The sequence below is a fragment of the Choloepus didactylus genome, chromosome 13, assembly GCF_015220235.1.
Source record: "Choloepus didactylus isolate mChoDid1 chromosome 13, mChoDid1.pri, whole genome shotgun sequence".
NCBI classification, from domain to species: domain Eukaryota; kingdom Metazoa; phylum Chordata; class Mammalia; order Pilosa; family Megalonychidae; genus Choloepus; species Choloepus didactylus.
The window spans coordinates 91,141,282-91,158,401 of record NC_051319.1 but is presented as its reverse complement, the minus strand read 5'-3'; the positions used below and the strand labels follow the sequence as shown (position 1 = coordinate 91,158,401).

Here is a 17,120-nt window from a genome sequence, read left to right as displayed (position 1 = left end):
AGAATATAGAGACAAGAAAAAAATATAAACAAAAATTCATCCAGACATCCTTATTAACATTTTGATATATATCATTCAAGACTTTACTCCTATGCTGATTTGAAATGAAATATATTTTTCTTTCACAGCAGTAATTTCATCCTTCAATGAATGTTTTAACATGATATTTAAGACTTAACATATTATAGAAAAAAAATCCATCTACATAAATATTTCTCTATCATTATTTTATCCTATTGTATAACCCTAACTTAATGTATATAATGAAGATTTTAGGCTTTCTTCTCTCTCTCATTTTTGTTTTTGTTGTTTTTTTTTTTTTTTTTTTTTTTTGCTACTATAAACAATTATGTGATGACATCCTTATAAACTCTTATGATTATTTCTTTTTTTTTTTCTTTTCTTAAAATTCATTTTATTGAGATATATTCACATACGAAGCAGTCATACAAAACAAAGCATACATTCAATTGTTTATAGAACCATTATATAGTTGATCATTCATCACCAAAATTAATTTTTGATATTTCATTACCACACACACAAAATTAATAAGAGTAAAAATTAAAGTGAAAAAGAACAATTAAAGTAAAAAAGAACACTGGGTGCCTTTTTTTTCTCTTCCCCCATTTTTCTACTCATCCATCCATAAACTAGACAAAGGGGAGTGTGGTCCATATGGCTTTCCCAATAATATTGTCACTCCTCACAAGCTACATTTTTATACAATCATCTTCAAGATTGAAGGGTTCTGGGTGTACTGAAGTCTCCAACTATTACTGTGCAGTTATCTGCTTCTCCTTTTGGTGTTCTCAGTGTTTCCCTCATGAATTTTGGGGCACTCTGGCTTGGTGCATAAATATTTATGGTTGTTAGGGTTTCTTGATGAATTGACCCTTTTATTTGTATGTAGTGTCCTTTGTCTCTTTTAATTGTTTTACTTTTTTTGAAGCAAAAAATCAAGTTTAATGTTATACAACTGTTAAAAATCATGTTTTTGAAGAATATTTAATGATGGGTAAAATGTACATGACATAGTATTAGAGTAGGAGGAAAAAATAATATACAAAATCAAAGATTATCACAGATTTTTTTCTTAAAAATTTGCACAGGTACTCAAGAGAGGAAAGGCACCAAAATAATAGTTGTTACTTTCTATCAAGAGTCAGAAGATGTTTTCTGTAAAGGGTCAAATAGTAAATATTCTAGTCTTCCTGGGCCATATAAAGTCTCTGTCACATATTCTTCTTTGTGTGTGTGTGTTGTTGTCATCCTGGTAGGCATTGTTATTGTTTTTTACAACCCTTTAAAAACATAAAAAACATTCTTAGCTTGAGGGCCATACTGGAAGAAAGAGGCACTGGACAGGATTTGACCCTCAGGCTATCATTTGCCCTCTTAAAAGTGATGGGTTATGAGCAATTTTTATTTTCTTCTTCCATGCTTTTCTACATTTTTCAAAATATTACACAATGAGCATTCAGGACCTTTCTATGATTCAGAAGTAAAACTTAGTGTAGCATTATGGTCTTGAAGAGCTCCTTGTATTTTACATATGCTGTTTTGCCTCTCTTCTAAGAAGCACATAAAATTAGTCGGGTGTGACTATTATCTGTTATTAAGGAAATCTCTCAAGGTCTGAGTGCCTTTTTCTGAGAAGACAGACAATACTAAGGGAGGAGGAAATAACAAATGCAGACAATCTCTAATCCAAAGCCATCTTGGAGATTGTACTGCTTTATCTCCTGTGATTCTATTAGGATAGTGAAGAAAAAGAATGTCCCTCGGTGCTCCAAAGAAAAAAAATGTTGTGACTAGATGCCACCTTGGAACTGATGGGAAATGATAAGGATCACCCCCATATCCACAGGGCTTTTCTTTGATGTCTGCCTCTTTGAGAGGAAGCCATGACAAGTCAGGAACCTTGGACTACTTTGAACCCTTGGACTACTTTTCTTCCATTGGCAGGGGGATTGAAGGAATGGGCATGACATCTGACTTTAGCTTAGCCTTGCCTCGCATAAGAAAGGAAAGCTTGAATGGGAAAAAACAGACAAACAGACAAAACCCTTTGCCTGATCCCTGTTTCATGGTGTCATGAAGCTTCTGTTCATTGAGTGGGAAGACATCTGTAACACTGGCAAAATCTTGTAAGCCAAATTTCATGCTCTCTGTTCTCAAAGAAGGAACTAGGGTATGGATGACTCTGGCTTAGTTTATTTTTCTTCATCTTCATAGATCTCCCTAAAAATCTTTGATTCTCCTCTGAAACTTTTCTTGTTTTACCTTGACTGTCTATCACCAATACTCATTTTCTACTTTTTCTTATTATTCCAATGGAAATGATCCAAAATTCTTGTTTCCTGGCACCTAAATTCCTGTGCTAGCCAAACAATAACTGTATTCCTGAATACCTGAATTCCATGAAAAGAAAATTTGACAGAAGTGAATTACATTAAAGGAGCCCCTTGAGGACATGGGAGCACTCTTTGGGGTTTTGTGTCACTGTTAATCCAATAGTGTCAGAACCTTCTCATGTTTCCTCCTCAGGAGCATGAAATTTGGTTTGGCTTAGGTCTCTTTGTACATGTTCTAAAATCAAAATCTTTTCTCTCAAAGCATGTCTTATGTGCTGGAACTAGATTTCTAGGCTATTGAATTTACTTTCAGCTTCAGAAAGCTGTTGAGAAAGAATCTCATTGTTGTCTTTTAGGTTAGACACATAAAAATTAATTTTGTCCTGTAAATGAAACCACTCATCTTTTGCTCTCTGGAAAGTGAGTTTCAGCTTTTTGATATCTCACTTTGATCATGGTCATTTATTGCAGCAGCCAGTCTAGAACGGTATGATTCAACTTCTGTTTCCAGTCTTTCCTTGCTTTGTTTTTCACTCTCTAATTTAGAGTTTAGCATTGCATTTTGTGATGTCAGAACATCAATCTGTTCATTATACTGAAATATTGTTTTTGTTAATGTTTCCTCATTCAGTTTTAATGTCTTTTGAAGGTCATCATTTTTTTCTTTTACAATTTTCATGTCCTCGGAATATTTCTTTTCTTTTTCCTGGTTGTGAATTTTCATTGTGTCTATTTCCAATCTTAGCTTGGCAATTTCATCCTGCAACATATGATTTTTATGCAAAAGATCTTCTCCTTTCTCATGACTATCAGAAACTTTCTTTTGAGCCATTTCTTTGGCCTTTTGAATTCCTTCTTGTAATATTCTGGCACTCCGTTCTAGAAAAAGTTGCCTCTGGGTATCATTTCGCTCTTCTACAACCTGATTTAAATTATTTCTTACAGTCCTCAACTCTATACCTAGTGTTTGAAGAGTGAGTTCAAGTTGTTGTTTCATTTCAACTTCTTCATTATACTGCTCTTCTTTTCTTCTTAATTGTTCTCTAATTTTGTCATACAACATATCAGCATTTCTTCTTTTCTCTTGTTCCTGTTTTAAGGTAAATCTCAAACTGCGAAGTTCTAGTTCCCATTCCACTTTTTGATGCTCTAACTGTGATTTCATTTCTTTGGTTTCTGATAGCTCCTTTTGTAGACCACTAACTTTATTTTTTGTTGTTTTAATTTTTTCTGTAAGTAGTTCACAACGATTTTTTTTAAGTTCTATTACTGTTTCATATGAAAGAATTGCATCCTGGATTTTCAATAGGCTAACAGAATCTTTACAAACCATTCAAAGTTGTTCAATTAGCAACACAGAATTCTTACAATTAGGGCTAAGCAAGTCACAATCCTCTGAAGATGTTTCAGATGTCTGAGTTAAGTCATCAAGATCATCCACAGAATTCATTTGCTTTTTGACCTTTGTAGCACCAGGGACTGCTGAAGACTCGAGGGGAGGTTTTAGAAGAGGGTCAGGTGATGGAAAGGCAGCATGAGGGAGGCCCTGGACTCTGACTGGCAACTTTTGGAGAGTTTCAACCACATCTTCTTCACGTGCACTATCAGAACTACTGTCCGCCAACAAAGTTCTATTTTGTGGTCTCACAATGCTACGATATTCTTCTATGTTTTTCCTGAATTGCTGAGGAGCAGTCATTAGCTTTGTTAAGCTTGGTTTGGGGAGAGTCTTGTGATCAAAATCGAAGTCTTTTTCATCTGGTGTAGGCCATGAATCATCAATGCCAGGTGTGATAGAAAGCCTGCTCAAAGAGTCTTCTTCAGAATGTTCTTCCTCTCCTGGTTTCTTGCCTCAATATTTGCATTGTATGAAAGCAGTTTGGCTGCTATTGGTATATGCTGAGCACAGACAGCATAGTGGAGAGCCGTGTTGCCACTGGCATCCATAATATCTGGGTCAGCACCATGTTGTAGCAGAATGGTTGCACATTCCTCTTCCTTGCATTGTATAGCCTTCATCAGAGCTGTCCTGTGTTCACTGTCATAGACGTTCAGCTGGCACTTTCTCTCTACCAGGAGAGTTACCACTTCTGCATGGCCATTGGCACAGGCCAGATGCAGAGCGGTCTATTTTAAAAAGTCTTCTGTGGATTATTATTCAAACCAAGATCATCAGAGATTGCAGTTCAGAGACAAGTCTTACATCCCAAAGCACCAGGACACTCATTTTTCTCTAGTGATCACGGAACTTTCTCCAGAAGGGACCATATGCTGGGACATAAAACAAGCCTTTTCAAACACCTCTTCGTTCTCCCTTCGTTTCCGTTTTCTGGGTCTCCTGTTCACTGGAATCCATTTCGTGACCTCGGCGCTCACTTGCCGCGCGAGCCCGCACTCCGCCCCGGCCTGGCGCTCCTTGTGCAGCGGCTCCGGAGAAAGGAGACAGAGCCAAGTTTACCCGGGAGCGACCCCGGCCTCCCTCCCTCCCGTCCCCGCCAACTCGGCGCGCCGGCCTCTACCTCGCCCCGCGGGAGGTGAGCATGGAGGCGGGGGCACCGGAAGCCGGTTCCCAGCGCCCGGCCACCGGGCGCAGAGCAGCGCACACTCGCGGCCCGCAGCACGTAAGGCGGAGCGCGGGCGACGGGCGGCGCGGGGCTGATTATTTCTTTAGGTTAAATTCCTAGAGGTAGAATTGCTGGGACAAAGCTTTTGAAGAATCTTTAGGTTTTATGAATGTTGGGCAAATTGCCATCCAGAATGGTATATGTTCTCATTTTCTCTCACCCTCAGAGTACCATCATTTTGAGAATTTTGAGGGGACAGTATCATCACCATGTATCTTCTCTTTAAAGATGTACAGATTTTTCACATTTTATCATATCTGAAATCAGATTGTGTCTTGTATTAGATGGTGACATAAAATTGTGTCATAGTTTAATTTGCAGCATCTTTTCTTTCTTAGTAGTACATAAAGTAATAGCATGCCCTAAAACTAATGACATCTTAGATTCAGTGAAATACGGTATATAAATCTAAGCAACGTTAAGGCCCAGCTTTCCTTGCCACCCACCAAGCTTCTGGGATGAGTTGCCCTTGCTAGCTACTTACTGCATGCTCAAAGTATGTAAATGCAATTCAACTTCATTCCAATCGCTCTGCATACGGCTCAGGGACTACAAAAGATGAGAGTGACAGTGCTGAGAAAAACTTAATTAGGAAGGTCACTGCATAAAAACTGTGGGATTAATTTTACTTCCAAACCTTTGTGGAACAAGCTAGGATATAAATAAATAAAAACAGTATCCATTCAGAAACCAAATAGACCTAAATTTTAGATCCTTTTTCCCCCACATTTTCCTTATTGACACAGATAACCCAGAGCTGTCCTGAGCTCCCTGCTGTTCCTTCTCTAATCTTCCCTGAAGGTATAATTGCTGCTCACTGCACCAGAAAGGACCCCTCCTTTTCCCTTGCTCTTGATGGCCAACTCCTGCTCAGCCTTCTAACCTCAAGACTGAGGCCACTTCCCCTGGAAGTTGCATTGGCTCCCTCTCTCCTCCCCTCTTTCTCTGCCTTTGGTCAAAATCCCCTTCTCTGTGCTTGTATAGTATTTGGTAGTTAGTACAGTTAGTACCACACATCGCAAAATCCTATTTCCATCTAAAAGGAATGAGGAAGTTGTATAGCAAGCACTCAAAAGCAAGACTCTGGGGTAAGACTGTTCAGCTCAATCCCAGCTCTTAAGTCTCAATTTTCTTATCTGCAAATTGAAGTTAATACTGCCTAGTTCAAAGAGATACTTGGAGAATGAACTCTAATAAAACATATGAAGCATATTTTGCACTGGCACAGAAGCTGGCCCATGGAAAACAGTTTTTAAAATGCGAGATTGCTGGTTATTTGTCTTGCCAAGTAGATCATGAGCTCTAGGCAGGCATAAAGTATGTCTTTATCTGTATGATCCCCAGTGCCTGGTATGGAGTTTAGTTCTCAGTGCAGGGATTTACGGAGTTCACACAAGGAAACCAAGCCCACATCCTTATGGGGCTAAAAGAAATTAGCCCCTAAGTTTAATCATTTCTGCTCAGGCAGATCTTTTCTGCTTTGTGAGTGCCCTCCTATTCTCTATTTGTCTGTAGAGAGAGTTTTTGTTTGTTTGAGGCTTGTGATATGAAAAGCAATCAAAAGGACTGTAAGAATCTCAATAGGCCTATCATTTTTAAGAAACATCCATAATTGCCTAGTGCCCCTCCCCAGCTTATGAGAAGTCTTAAGCCTAATAACAAGAAGAAGGTATCTCATATATTGGTTTATTTCATTTACTTCCTGTGGCAGACGGAGGATGTGGTGATGATTTGGAGATCTTCTGAAGCCGTATGAATGACCCGGACAATGAGTGTTTTGATGGGTGGACACAATGCCTAAAATGGTATTTTAGCAAGTGACTCCACTGTTTATTTTGAGAAATCTTTGCTTTCCTTGAACTAAAGATGGGGCTAAACTCTCATAAAGATTAAATAGCTGAGACCCATCAGGAGGGTATCCCACCCCAAAATTTCAGCGCTTATATCCTTGCTGATGTCTAGAATGATAATAGAGCTTACTTTCTCTGAGACATTATCCTTTGTTGGAATGCCAATACCTGTGGCAGGAGAAACATTCAACCATTTATAAAGGAACAGTTATAGCTCCCTTATATTGAATACCTCCTATCCCCAATGTATAGTCATATTCTGTCATTCAATTTTTTGAGCAATCCTATGAAGTATGTATATCCCCATTGTGGTAACTTGGAGTTATGTACTCCAGAAAAGCATATTCTTAACCTTAATCCTGTGAATGTGAACAGATTTTAAATAGGACCTTTTAATTAGATTACTTCAGTTAAGTTGTGACCCAACTGAATCTGGATGTATCTTAATCCTATTACTGGAGGCCTTATAGAGAAAGCCACCGAGAAAGAAGCCACAGGAAAAGCCAGAAGCTGGAAGTCAACAGAACCCAGAAAAGAAAGAAGACACTGCCATGTGCATTGATATGGGATGGGAAAGCCAAGAACCCCCAAAGATTACCAGCCAGCCAGAAGATACTGACCCAGGGAGGAAGCAAGCCCTCTAGCCTCTGAAACCATGAGCCAATAAATTCCTGTTGTTAAACCAACCCATTGTATGATATTTGTTTAGCAGCTGAGAAGCTAAAACACACATTCTACAGATGAGGATATGAGACTTAGAAGTGAACTTGCTTGGAAAGATCAGAACTGGGATCGAAACCCAGCTCTATCTCATCTAAGCCTGTGCAGACCTCAGAAATCAGGTCTCAAATCAGCATGGCTCCAAGACTTGCTCACTCTTCCAACCATGTTTTCTACTACATTCTTCCAAACTCTACAGCAAGGACAAACCAAATTTGTTTTAGTTCCTCCAACATAACATCAGAATTTCTTTTTCTCTTCTCTTTCTCCTTTCATTTCACTCCTCATTTACCTAGCTCACACCTAACATCCCTAAGGCCTCTGCTAAAATGCCACTTCCTTGAGGAATCTATTCTCTGACAGCTCACCATTGTCCCCAGATAATGTTGAGTGATCCCACCAAGCACTCTCAGAGCTACTTGGCCTTCCCGCATGTTAGAATTGATCATATGCCATAGTAATTTCTTATATAATTGTCTGCAGCTTCATTAGACTGTAAGTACAATAAGGACTGGGTCTAAGTCTGTCTCTTTTACTGTTTGTAGCTTCAGTGCCCAGCAACTGGTAGAAGTTCAATAAATAATAATAGAACGAATACATAAATGCTTAAAGAGATGAATCAGTAGGTAACTAGGGATGCTTTGGAGTAGGAGAGTGGTGATTTCCCATCTCTTTTTCTGCACCAAAGGCAAGTCTTGTCCGCTCCACGGTTGTGTTCCAGGTTAGCCCTCCCTATTTACAGACGTTTACCAGCCCATCTGGAAGAACATGCTTTACCCTGTTGGAATAATAGTCCTGGTTCACCTCAACACACCTTTCACTCCTGAGAAAATGTTTGTTCTCTTCTCCAATTTCTCTTTTAGCTTGAATGAAATAGAATCCAAGTTTCAAATATTTAGTTTAAAATTTTAAGCTACAGCTAAACCTAGAAAAGCTGCACGTACATTCTTTGAGGCCAAAGCCTCCCCAGGAGCACCCCACTTTTTTTTTTTTTTTTTTCCCACTTGTGAAAGTTGACCTCTTTAACTCCAGGGCACCTCATGGGTTCTGTTTGTCACATTAAACTACGTGCTCCTGCCTTATGTGTGTTTCATTTCACTTTTATCTGGATGCTTGGTAATCTGTCTGAAATGGAAATTTCAGAAGAAAACAAAGTGCTTGTTAATAGCATCACAAGTGTGACTGATAATAAGGTTTTTTTTTCCTTTTGTTTCTCCTCAAGAATCAGGCACCATGGCCAAAATGCTTATCTGATAGAAAATGAAAAATAAATCTCCCAAACAATCATGAAAATCCTTTTGATTTTTAAAACAAATAATTATGGTGCAGTTTTGACCTGCTCCCTAAACAGAAGATCGAGTTCCCTGACACAGACTTTGTGGTATTCTACTTAACTAAAGAGCAGTTTGGGCGTTTACCCAGAGAATTCCTCAAGGATCTAATATGTTAATTGAAAAAAATACTTAGGAAATAACTTTATAAGCAAACAATTCATCCAATTGGAAACACATGGGATTATTTTCCAGTCCCCTTTATTTCAAATCCCAGCTGCTGAAGCAAAGGATATATATTTACCAAAAAAAAAACACACACACACACAAAAAAAAACAGACTTTCTCAAAGAGTAAACAGAATGCATTATAATTCCAACATAGAATACAACCTGTTTTAATTACAACAGCCTACAATTAAATTCCCATATGGACATTTTAGCATGCTTACCACTGGTACAGGTAAAGAAACCCTGTTTCCCAGGCTGTCCTTCCAGATTCTCAAGGCTTCTTTTATACCTCTACAGCTTTAAAATCTCTGAAGCACACCACTTTCTTTACCTGCCATCCCTCTCAAGGAAGTTCTCTTGACACACATCAGCACGAGATATCTCTTGGCATGCACTATGCCATTAGTTTTCCTTTTCTCACTGCTCTTTGACCTTGTTTATTATGAGCAGAAATGTGATGTGCATAAAGAAGCAGTCAGCCAGGAGGAAAGAACTCAGCCACCTGGACTGTGGCATCTCTTGCCTGAAGATTTGAAACTTTAGATAATTCAATTTGTCCTTCAAAACTTGGATAGAAAACTGAGGTGCAGGCTGTTAATTTGATAAGCTCTAGAACACAAAAAGGGCTTGAATTTGAGACTCCCGGTTCCCTAGAGATGATTGTGAACTAGTATGAGAAAAAACAATTCAGCAACATGAATAGTTACTGAATGAAGGGGTTGAGCCAGTCCAGACAATTTGGTACAAATGTAATAAGGAAGACCCAAGAAGTCTGGAACTCTCCTGATGTCTGGGGAAGAATGATGAGAAATATACCAGGTTATTGCTGATGACTGGACCTGGATGGGCTGCTGGAGTTTGAAGGCACCCACATTAAAAACCAGCAAAATGTACACCTGTGTGCACACAAGCTTGTGCACAGATGCACATGTACCCACACATGCTCTCACACTCACACAAGTCTCTTTTAAATTATAGTTTAACTTGAAGATTTGGGGCAATAATCTCTAATAAATTAGTCAGTCATTAAGATTAAGGCATGTTTCTTATTTATTAGTCAGCTCTCAATTTTCATTGGTATTGAAAGAACAAGCTAAGGTGGAGCTAGTTAAAACCCACAGAGAATTTTTAAACCTTACTTTGGACAACAATTTCCATCCCTTCTATCATCCACCCAAGCTTTTCCCAAACCTGCTGATTAGAAGCTAAAAGTGATCTGAATTTTAACCCTAATGCCTCTTGCCTACCTTCTGCTAGAGGCGCCAAAGCCAAAAAGTTGAGAAAGAAGAAAGATAACATCTGAGTAAATCCCTGCAGGCTAACAGTCAACCCCTGAGTCTTTGAATTGGTGCCGTAAGGTACAATTGACTGGGCCCATTTCAGTCAAGACAATGCTGCCCATTTGGAAATGAGAGATCCTTGAGGGCCACGGGTGCTATCTTGGAGCATTCCCAAGGAAGCCAGTTGTGAGCAAGCATTCTTGTTAAGAAATTTTCTCTTGAAGCTGCAGGGAGTTCAGCAATCCTCTTACCTCCATTTCCCATTCTGTTTTAAATTAATGAACAGATTGTTTTTGCATTCAGAAACATGAAGATTGGAAACAAAAGCATGCACACATAAAACAATTTCATCACATTGTCACTTGCCAATGTATTGTTGCAGAAGGCTCTGGCTTGGGTTACAGAGATATCACTTTCTCCTTTCAGTGACAGTCACAAGAGGAGCACTAAAAAAAAATGTCCTTGGCACAACGGGGGACAGAATTTTCAGGCTACTTTGGCAAGGTCATATAAACACTAATGGGAATTTAGAATTTACGCTCCCCTGGGCAAGTGGAGAGGTTTTTATGCCTGGAAAAGGCCTTAATTATGGTATGGTGAGTAATTGAGCCTTTACAAGTTAAAAGTAATAGCTTGTGATGTTTGCTGAGCATTTTCCTGGGTATTTAGTTGTACTTAAGAGATTGGTCTCTGCCTCTCCAGAAAGAAAGAGGTGGGGAGAGAATACCCAAGAGAGAATACCCAAAAGAGTATTTTTAGACTAACGTGTCAACTAAGAGAAGTGATTTTGGACTTCAACAAGAACGAGAGCATCTAGAGGTCAGGGGAAACCACCATGCCAATGAGACCCACGTTATGCATCTTTTCAATAGCATTTTAAAAAATTTCCATCCCCATCAACTTCATCCCTGAAGTGAATCCACCTTAACCCCACTGCCTTCTTTTGTGGTAAGAGGATAGCAAAGCTATCACCCCAACCTGGGAAACTCAGTCAAAGCAGGCTCGTCTATTCCCACAGACCCCTGGAACCAATAAGTGCATCTCCAGGCCACCAGACCAATGCCAGCATCCTTCTAGAACTACTCCCCTCTCCCTCCACCAAAAGGATTATAAATTGAGGAGCCCTCCCCTAAGTAAAAGCACAGAGGTGCTAGTGTTATTTAAAGTTATAAATATTCTATTTCTCCCATATTCACCATGACCAGCCACTTGTTCACTAATTCCTGAACAAGTCATGCTTATTTCCCCCTCTCCACCTCACTCCTTGTTGTTCCCTCTGCCTTGGACAGGGTTGCTTTTAGACATATCTTCGCTTGCTGCTCCTTATTTTTCGGCTCTCATTGCAAATATCCCCTCAGAAAGGCCTTCTGGACTAGCCCATCTACAGCAGCCACCATCCCCTTCTTCCTATCACATAACCCTGATTTATTTTCTTCTTACTAGTATCACTATCAGAAAGTGTTCATTTATCTTTTATTTTGTTTATGGTCTGCCTTCTGCCAATGGAATATAAGTTCTATGAGGCCAGGGGCCCATCTCTACTTCTGTATCTCCAACACTTGCATATGACCTGGCAGATCATAGGCACTCAAATAGTTGTATAATTTTTTAAAGTGAATTCTTATTATATCCTGGACACTGCTTGCTTGTCTTATTTAATCATAACCCAAAACCTATGATATAGATACCACCCCCCTTTTATAGATAAAAGAGCTAAGGCTTAGGGACATGAAATATTTTTGTAAATAACAGAGCCAAGATATAAATCCATGTAATCTATCTCCAGAGCCCTCACTCACAACTTCTTGCTACTCATTTTACTCACATAAACTTTCTATGTAAGTTTGAGATTGTTTCAAAATTTAAAATTAACAATAAAGTTAAGTCCTTTCTTAGAACCTTGAATATTATGCTAATGTACCCCATGATTGCCGAAAATGAGGATATAACAGCCATCATTTCCCAGTCAATTTTTTGGCTATACACTCCCCTTTATCTCAGATTCTCTTTGCATTCCTTTGAACTGTGCTTCCACTGAAGTTTCTTTGGGAACTACACTCACACTCAGCCTATGTCTTCAAAAACACCTGCTATATCAGAAATGCAGACCCACCAATGAATATCAAATGTGTTTTTGGATGCCTATTATGTGCCAGCCACTTTTCTAGAAATTAGAGGAATGTCAGTGAACAAAGCAAAAATCCTTGTCGCTTTCACTTTATATTCTAGAGTAGGGGGAGACAGACAATAAACAATAAGGATCGTAAATAAGTAAATTGTATAGTACAACTGATAAGCTTTGGAAACAAAAGAGAAAGTGGAGCAGGGTGAGATGAACCAGGAGTCATGGCAATGGAGTGGGAAATGGGAAGGACGGGTTTGTAATTTTGAAAGGGTGGTCAGGCTGAACTGTGTTGAGAAGGTGGCGCTGGAGCAGACTATAAAAAGGTGAGAGAATTAGCCACCTGGATCTCTGAGGGAAGGGCATTTCAGGAAGAGGAAACTGCCAAAACAAAGGACCCAAAAAGCCAGCTTGGTGTTTTCTTGTTTTCCAGGAGCATCAAGGAGGCTATTATGGCAGAAAAGAAGTAAGAGGCTGTATGGAGGAAGATGAGTTCAGAGAATTAAGGGGGTTGGGAAGACATATCATGTATGGTACTGCAAGTAATTGAAAGCCTTTGGCTTTTGTCCTAAGTGAAGAGGGACGCCATCAGAATGCCTTGTGTGGAGGGGTGATGCGATTGGCCTTACTTTTTATAAGGATACCTCCAGCTACTATGCAGAATATAGACTATAAAACAGCAAAGTTAGAAATAGTGAAACTAGTTGCAATAATCTGGTGAGAAATGGGTAGCTCCAACCAGAGTGGCAGCAGTGATGGTGGTAATAAGGGGTAGGATTCTCACTTGTTTTGAAGGTTGTGCCAATAGTATTTCCTGATGGTGGGAGAGAGAGAAAGAGGAGACTCAGGAGTGACTCCAAGTCTGAGATGATAAATTTATTAGCAACCAAGAGAAAGAACACGTAGGGGTGGACCAGATTCCAGGTGGGAAATCAGGAGTTCAGACTTGGTCATGGGGATTGGAGATTACCTCTACATCTAAGTAGAGGTAATATGTCACTGATTGGAAATTGGGAAGTGATCTGGTCTAAAAATACAAATTCAGGAATAGTAAGTAGATTGGATTTAAAATCAAAGAATGGATGAAATCCCCAAAGGAGTGAGTGTAGAGATCCAGAAGAAAAGCTTAATCAAAGGCACTGAGACTGAGGCCCAATTAATAAAAGATATGTTCCTCAGGAAATCAAATCCAAATCCTTGACTGGTGAGTTGAAGCAGAATGGTTAGTATGAAGAATCACAAATTCCAGCTTTGGAGTCTAGAAGAAGGCAAGGCAAAGAGGTCTCAGCTCCTGAGCCATCTCTGGTGATTTATAATGGCTTACTAGAGAACTGTTTGAGGAGGATTCTGAGGCCATGTCTGGGCTCAGCAGGAAAAAACTCACAATTAGTAATGTCTGCCACAGTTGTGGAACATTGATTAATAACAAACAGGCAGGCATCAGATATTTGTCATTCCTTGCCAGAGAAAAGGTCACGAGACTCAGGAGAGACAGCAGGTGGTGTTTGGAGAGTTCACTTTAAACTTGCTCCAAATCAATTTGTGTGGTTTATTTCAATGGTAGTTTTTTTTATTATCATTATTTTAAATTATCTTACATATGTAAGAAATATTTAGTGCTCTGGAAATCAATCAAAGGCATATGACAATCAAAGTGCTGAAGAAAAAAGACTGTCAAACAAGAATTCTGTATCCAACAAAACAATTCTTCAAAAGTGAAGGCAAAATAAAGACATTCCCAGATAAACAAAGATTGAGCAAATTTGTTGCTAGCTGACCTACCTTACAAGATACACTGAAGGAAGGAAGTCCTTCAAGAAATGACACCTGAAGGTAATTCAAATACACAGGAAGAAATGAAGAGCACTGCAAAACAAAGACTCTGTAGGCTAGTGTAAAGATTCTATATATTTTTCTCATTCCTTAACTTCTTTAAAAGGCATGAGATTGTATAAAACAATGTTAACACTGTATTGTTAGGTTTATAACATATGAAGATGTAACACACATAACAATAATAGCACAAAGGAAGAGGGAGGGAATGGAGTTACATTATAATAAAATTTTTATGTTTTCTGGCATTAAATTGGTATTAATTGAAGTAAATTGTGATTAAATTAAGGTGCATATTGTAATTGCTAGAGCAACAACTAAGAAAATAACTTTAGAAATAGAGTAAATCAACAGAAGAATTAAAATAGCATGATAAAAATACTTATTCAACCCAAAGGAGACAGTCAAGGAGGAACAAATGGCCACAAAAGACAAGAGCCATACAGAAAACCCAAAGCATTTATTTGGTAGAACTTCTATTCTTTTTGTCCTTTAGTGATTTTAGTAAAAAGGGGAACCTAAGATCTATAATGAGCTGGATAGGCTACATAATTTGTGGGACCCAAAGCAAGGTGAAAATGCAGGACCCCTTGTTCAAAAATTACTAAGAATCTCAAGACAGCAATAGCAGGTCATTGAAACAAGCAAGGGGCCCTTTCTGAGCATGGGGCCCTTTCTGAACATGGGACCCTGTGCAACTGTGCAAATTTCTCACCCGTGAAGCTGGCCCTGATAACAAGTATGACATCACTGTATCTCATTTTCTCACTCTTTGGATGTATCCCCTTTAGGGATCCAGTGTCATCTGTTCCAGTCTCTCCCCGTTGCCCTCCCCTTTCCTATCCTTATATCCAAAATTTCCAGCACTTGGGAAAGGCCCATCCTTCTAAACTAGAATTCTGAGAGATCAGATCCAAGCTGTCACATCAGTGTGAAACAGCTGTGATTATGCTTTGCACAAATTGTTTTGCATTTAAATCTGTAATTCCCTTATTTATGCTAATGTCATGATTTTCAAATTGTCCTTGTAAGCAGAGGCAGCTTAGGGGTCTTAGGGTAGGACTTCTTGCCCTAAGTAGCTGCCATTTATTAATTCATTTGAAAAAATTTAATATATGTAGAACCCAAAACAGTCTATGTGGAATTGTACTGGGATGAGCTGATCTCTCTGTTAGGGTGAGTTATTTCTTGGTCCAGTTGAGCAGTGATCTCATAATCAGGCTTTATGACTACTATAGAAAGAATGGACTGGAATCCAGTTCACTAATGTCACACACTCTTAAGGGTATTATGAGATCACCAATTCTACTCAGGCTTTGATAGGTAAATTTTTCCTGCTTAAGGTTTGTGATGAGCTTTAATAGTGATCCCCTATGGTTCTCAGAGCATTGTCATACTTGCTATGCTTAAAAAATAAAAGTGAATGTGATAATGAACATGAAACAATAAAAGCTGTCACCCATATATGGTAAGAATCTTTTCGTTCCAAGTCAGAGAAAATATGACTCAAAAGTCCTTAATCAAAAAAGGGAATTCAGACTCCCATGTAGAGAAAAAATCCAGAAATAGCCCAGATTTTGGGATGAGGCTGGATTAAATGGCTCAGCAGTTCATCAGTAACAATTCCTTTCATTTCTCTTCTTGATCTTCTGTGGATCTTGCTTAGTCATAGGCTGGATTCCTTCATATTTCCAAAATGATTTCCAGCACCTTAGGATTCTCTCTTGTTCTATATGAATATCCACCAAGGAGAGAGAATCTCTTTCCTAGTAGCTCTCTGAGCCAGGAAGTATTTTTCTTAGAAGCCCCAGCAACCAACTTCTCATTTCTCATTGGCCCAAACTGAGTCTTCTGCCTTGAACTAACAGCTGCAATAAGGCAGATGGGTGTGGCGTAAACCAGCCAGGGTTCCATTCTAGGGTTGTGAGTGGGATGTGCTTCTTCTCAGCGCCTGAGCTGCATGTAAAGCAGCTAGTGTTGGGTAAAGGTAATATCATCAGGATGGAGGGAGAATACTGTGTGCTCAGTGGGCTAAATCAGCAAAAGCCCACAACCCCACCAATGGGAAACATTGACTATTGTGAAGTCAGTGGCACCGGGCCCTAAGCTCCCCACCCCCGTCATGTGACTGTGGAACCTGGGATGTTGAGGGGAGGTTAGAGGAAGTGCCAAGAACACTGGGCAGCCTCCTACCATCTCTTGCAGTCCAACATGTGAGTAACAACAACACAAATGATAAACCATCGAATGTGCCCAATTGTGAATATCATCTTGGCAGACACTGAACTAGGAGGCAGAGTCCTGGAGAGCCATTTATTTTCTGATGTAAAAAGGTAAGGGGAGTTTTTCTGACAGTTTTTGGATACCTAATATTAATAATAATCCATGACACCAGGCACAACTGGGAAAAGTACACAGGAAAGCAAAAAACAATGTAGGTTTAACCTTAATTAACAAGAGGATGCAGGAATGAAGTGATATGAAGATACTCACTTCTACCAAGACATTTATCCATGACTGCTATGTACTTGGCCCTGACCAGGCACACTTTATTGGATGGGAACAGTACAATATGTGTTTAAAAGCACAAGCTTTAGAGTCTTTCCGACCTAGGTTCTCTGAGCCTCAGTTGCCTTGTTAGAAAAGCCATTTCCTAAGTGAAGATGTACTACCTTGAGCAGCTATTGTGAATAGCCAATGAAAGAATATAAATTAAACACACCTCCAAGTTACACATTTATAGTCACAAGAAATGGTAGGCAACTGCCACTGTTGTTGTCGTTGTACTTGAAAGCCTAGGAAGACATATCTTCTGTTCTCAAGATGCCTGGCT

General features: G+C 39.2%; 2 protein-coding genes across 6 annotated transcripts in view; one reads left to right on the top strand and one right to left on the bottom strand.

Moving 5' to 3' along the window:
- The window catches only part of PPP2R2B (protein phosphatase 2 regulatory subunit Bbeta), a 495,413-nt gene that overhangs the window by 128,994 nt on the left and 349,299 nt on the right, over window positions 1–17,120 (top strand). The window lies entirely within an intron of this gene.
- Window positions 995–4,405, bottom strand: LOC119507637 (ankyrin repeat domain-containing protein 26-like). Its single transcript, XM_037800856.1, has one exon. The coding sequence runs from the start codon at window positions 3,688–3,690 to the stop codon at window positions 2,785–2,787; it is 906 nt and encodes a 301-aa protein (XP_037656784.1). The 5' UTR covers window positions 3,691–4,405; the 3' UTR covers window positions 995–2,784.

Bases quoted from the DNA above. Each gene is read 5' to 3' on its own strand.
- LOC119507637 (XM_037800856.1), bottom strand. From the start codon at position 3,690: ATGGTTTGTAAAGATTCTGTTAGCCTATTGAAAATCCAGGATGCAATT.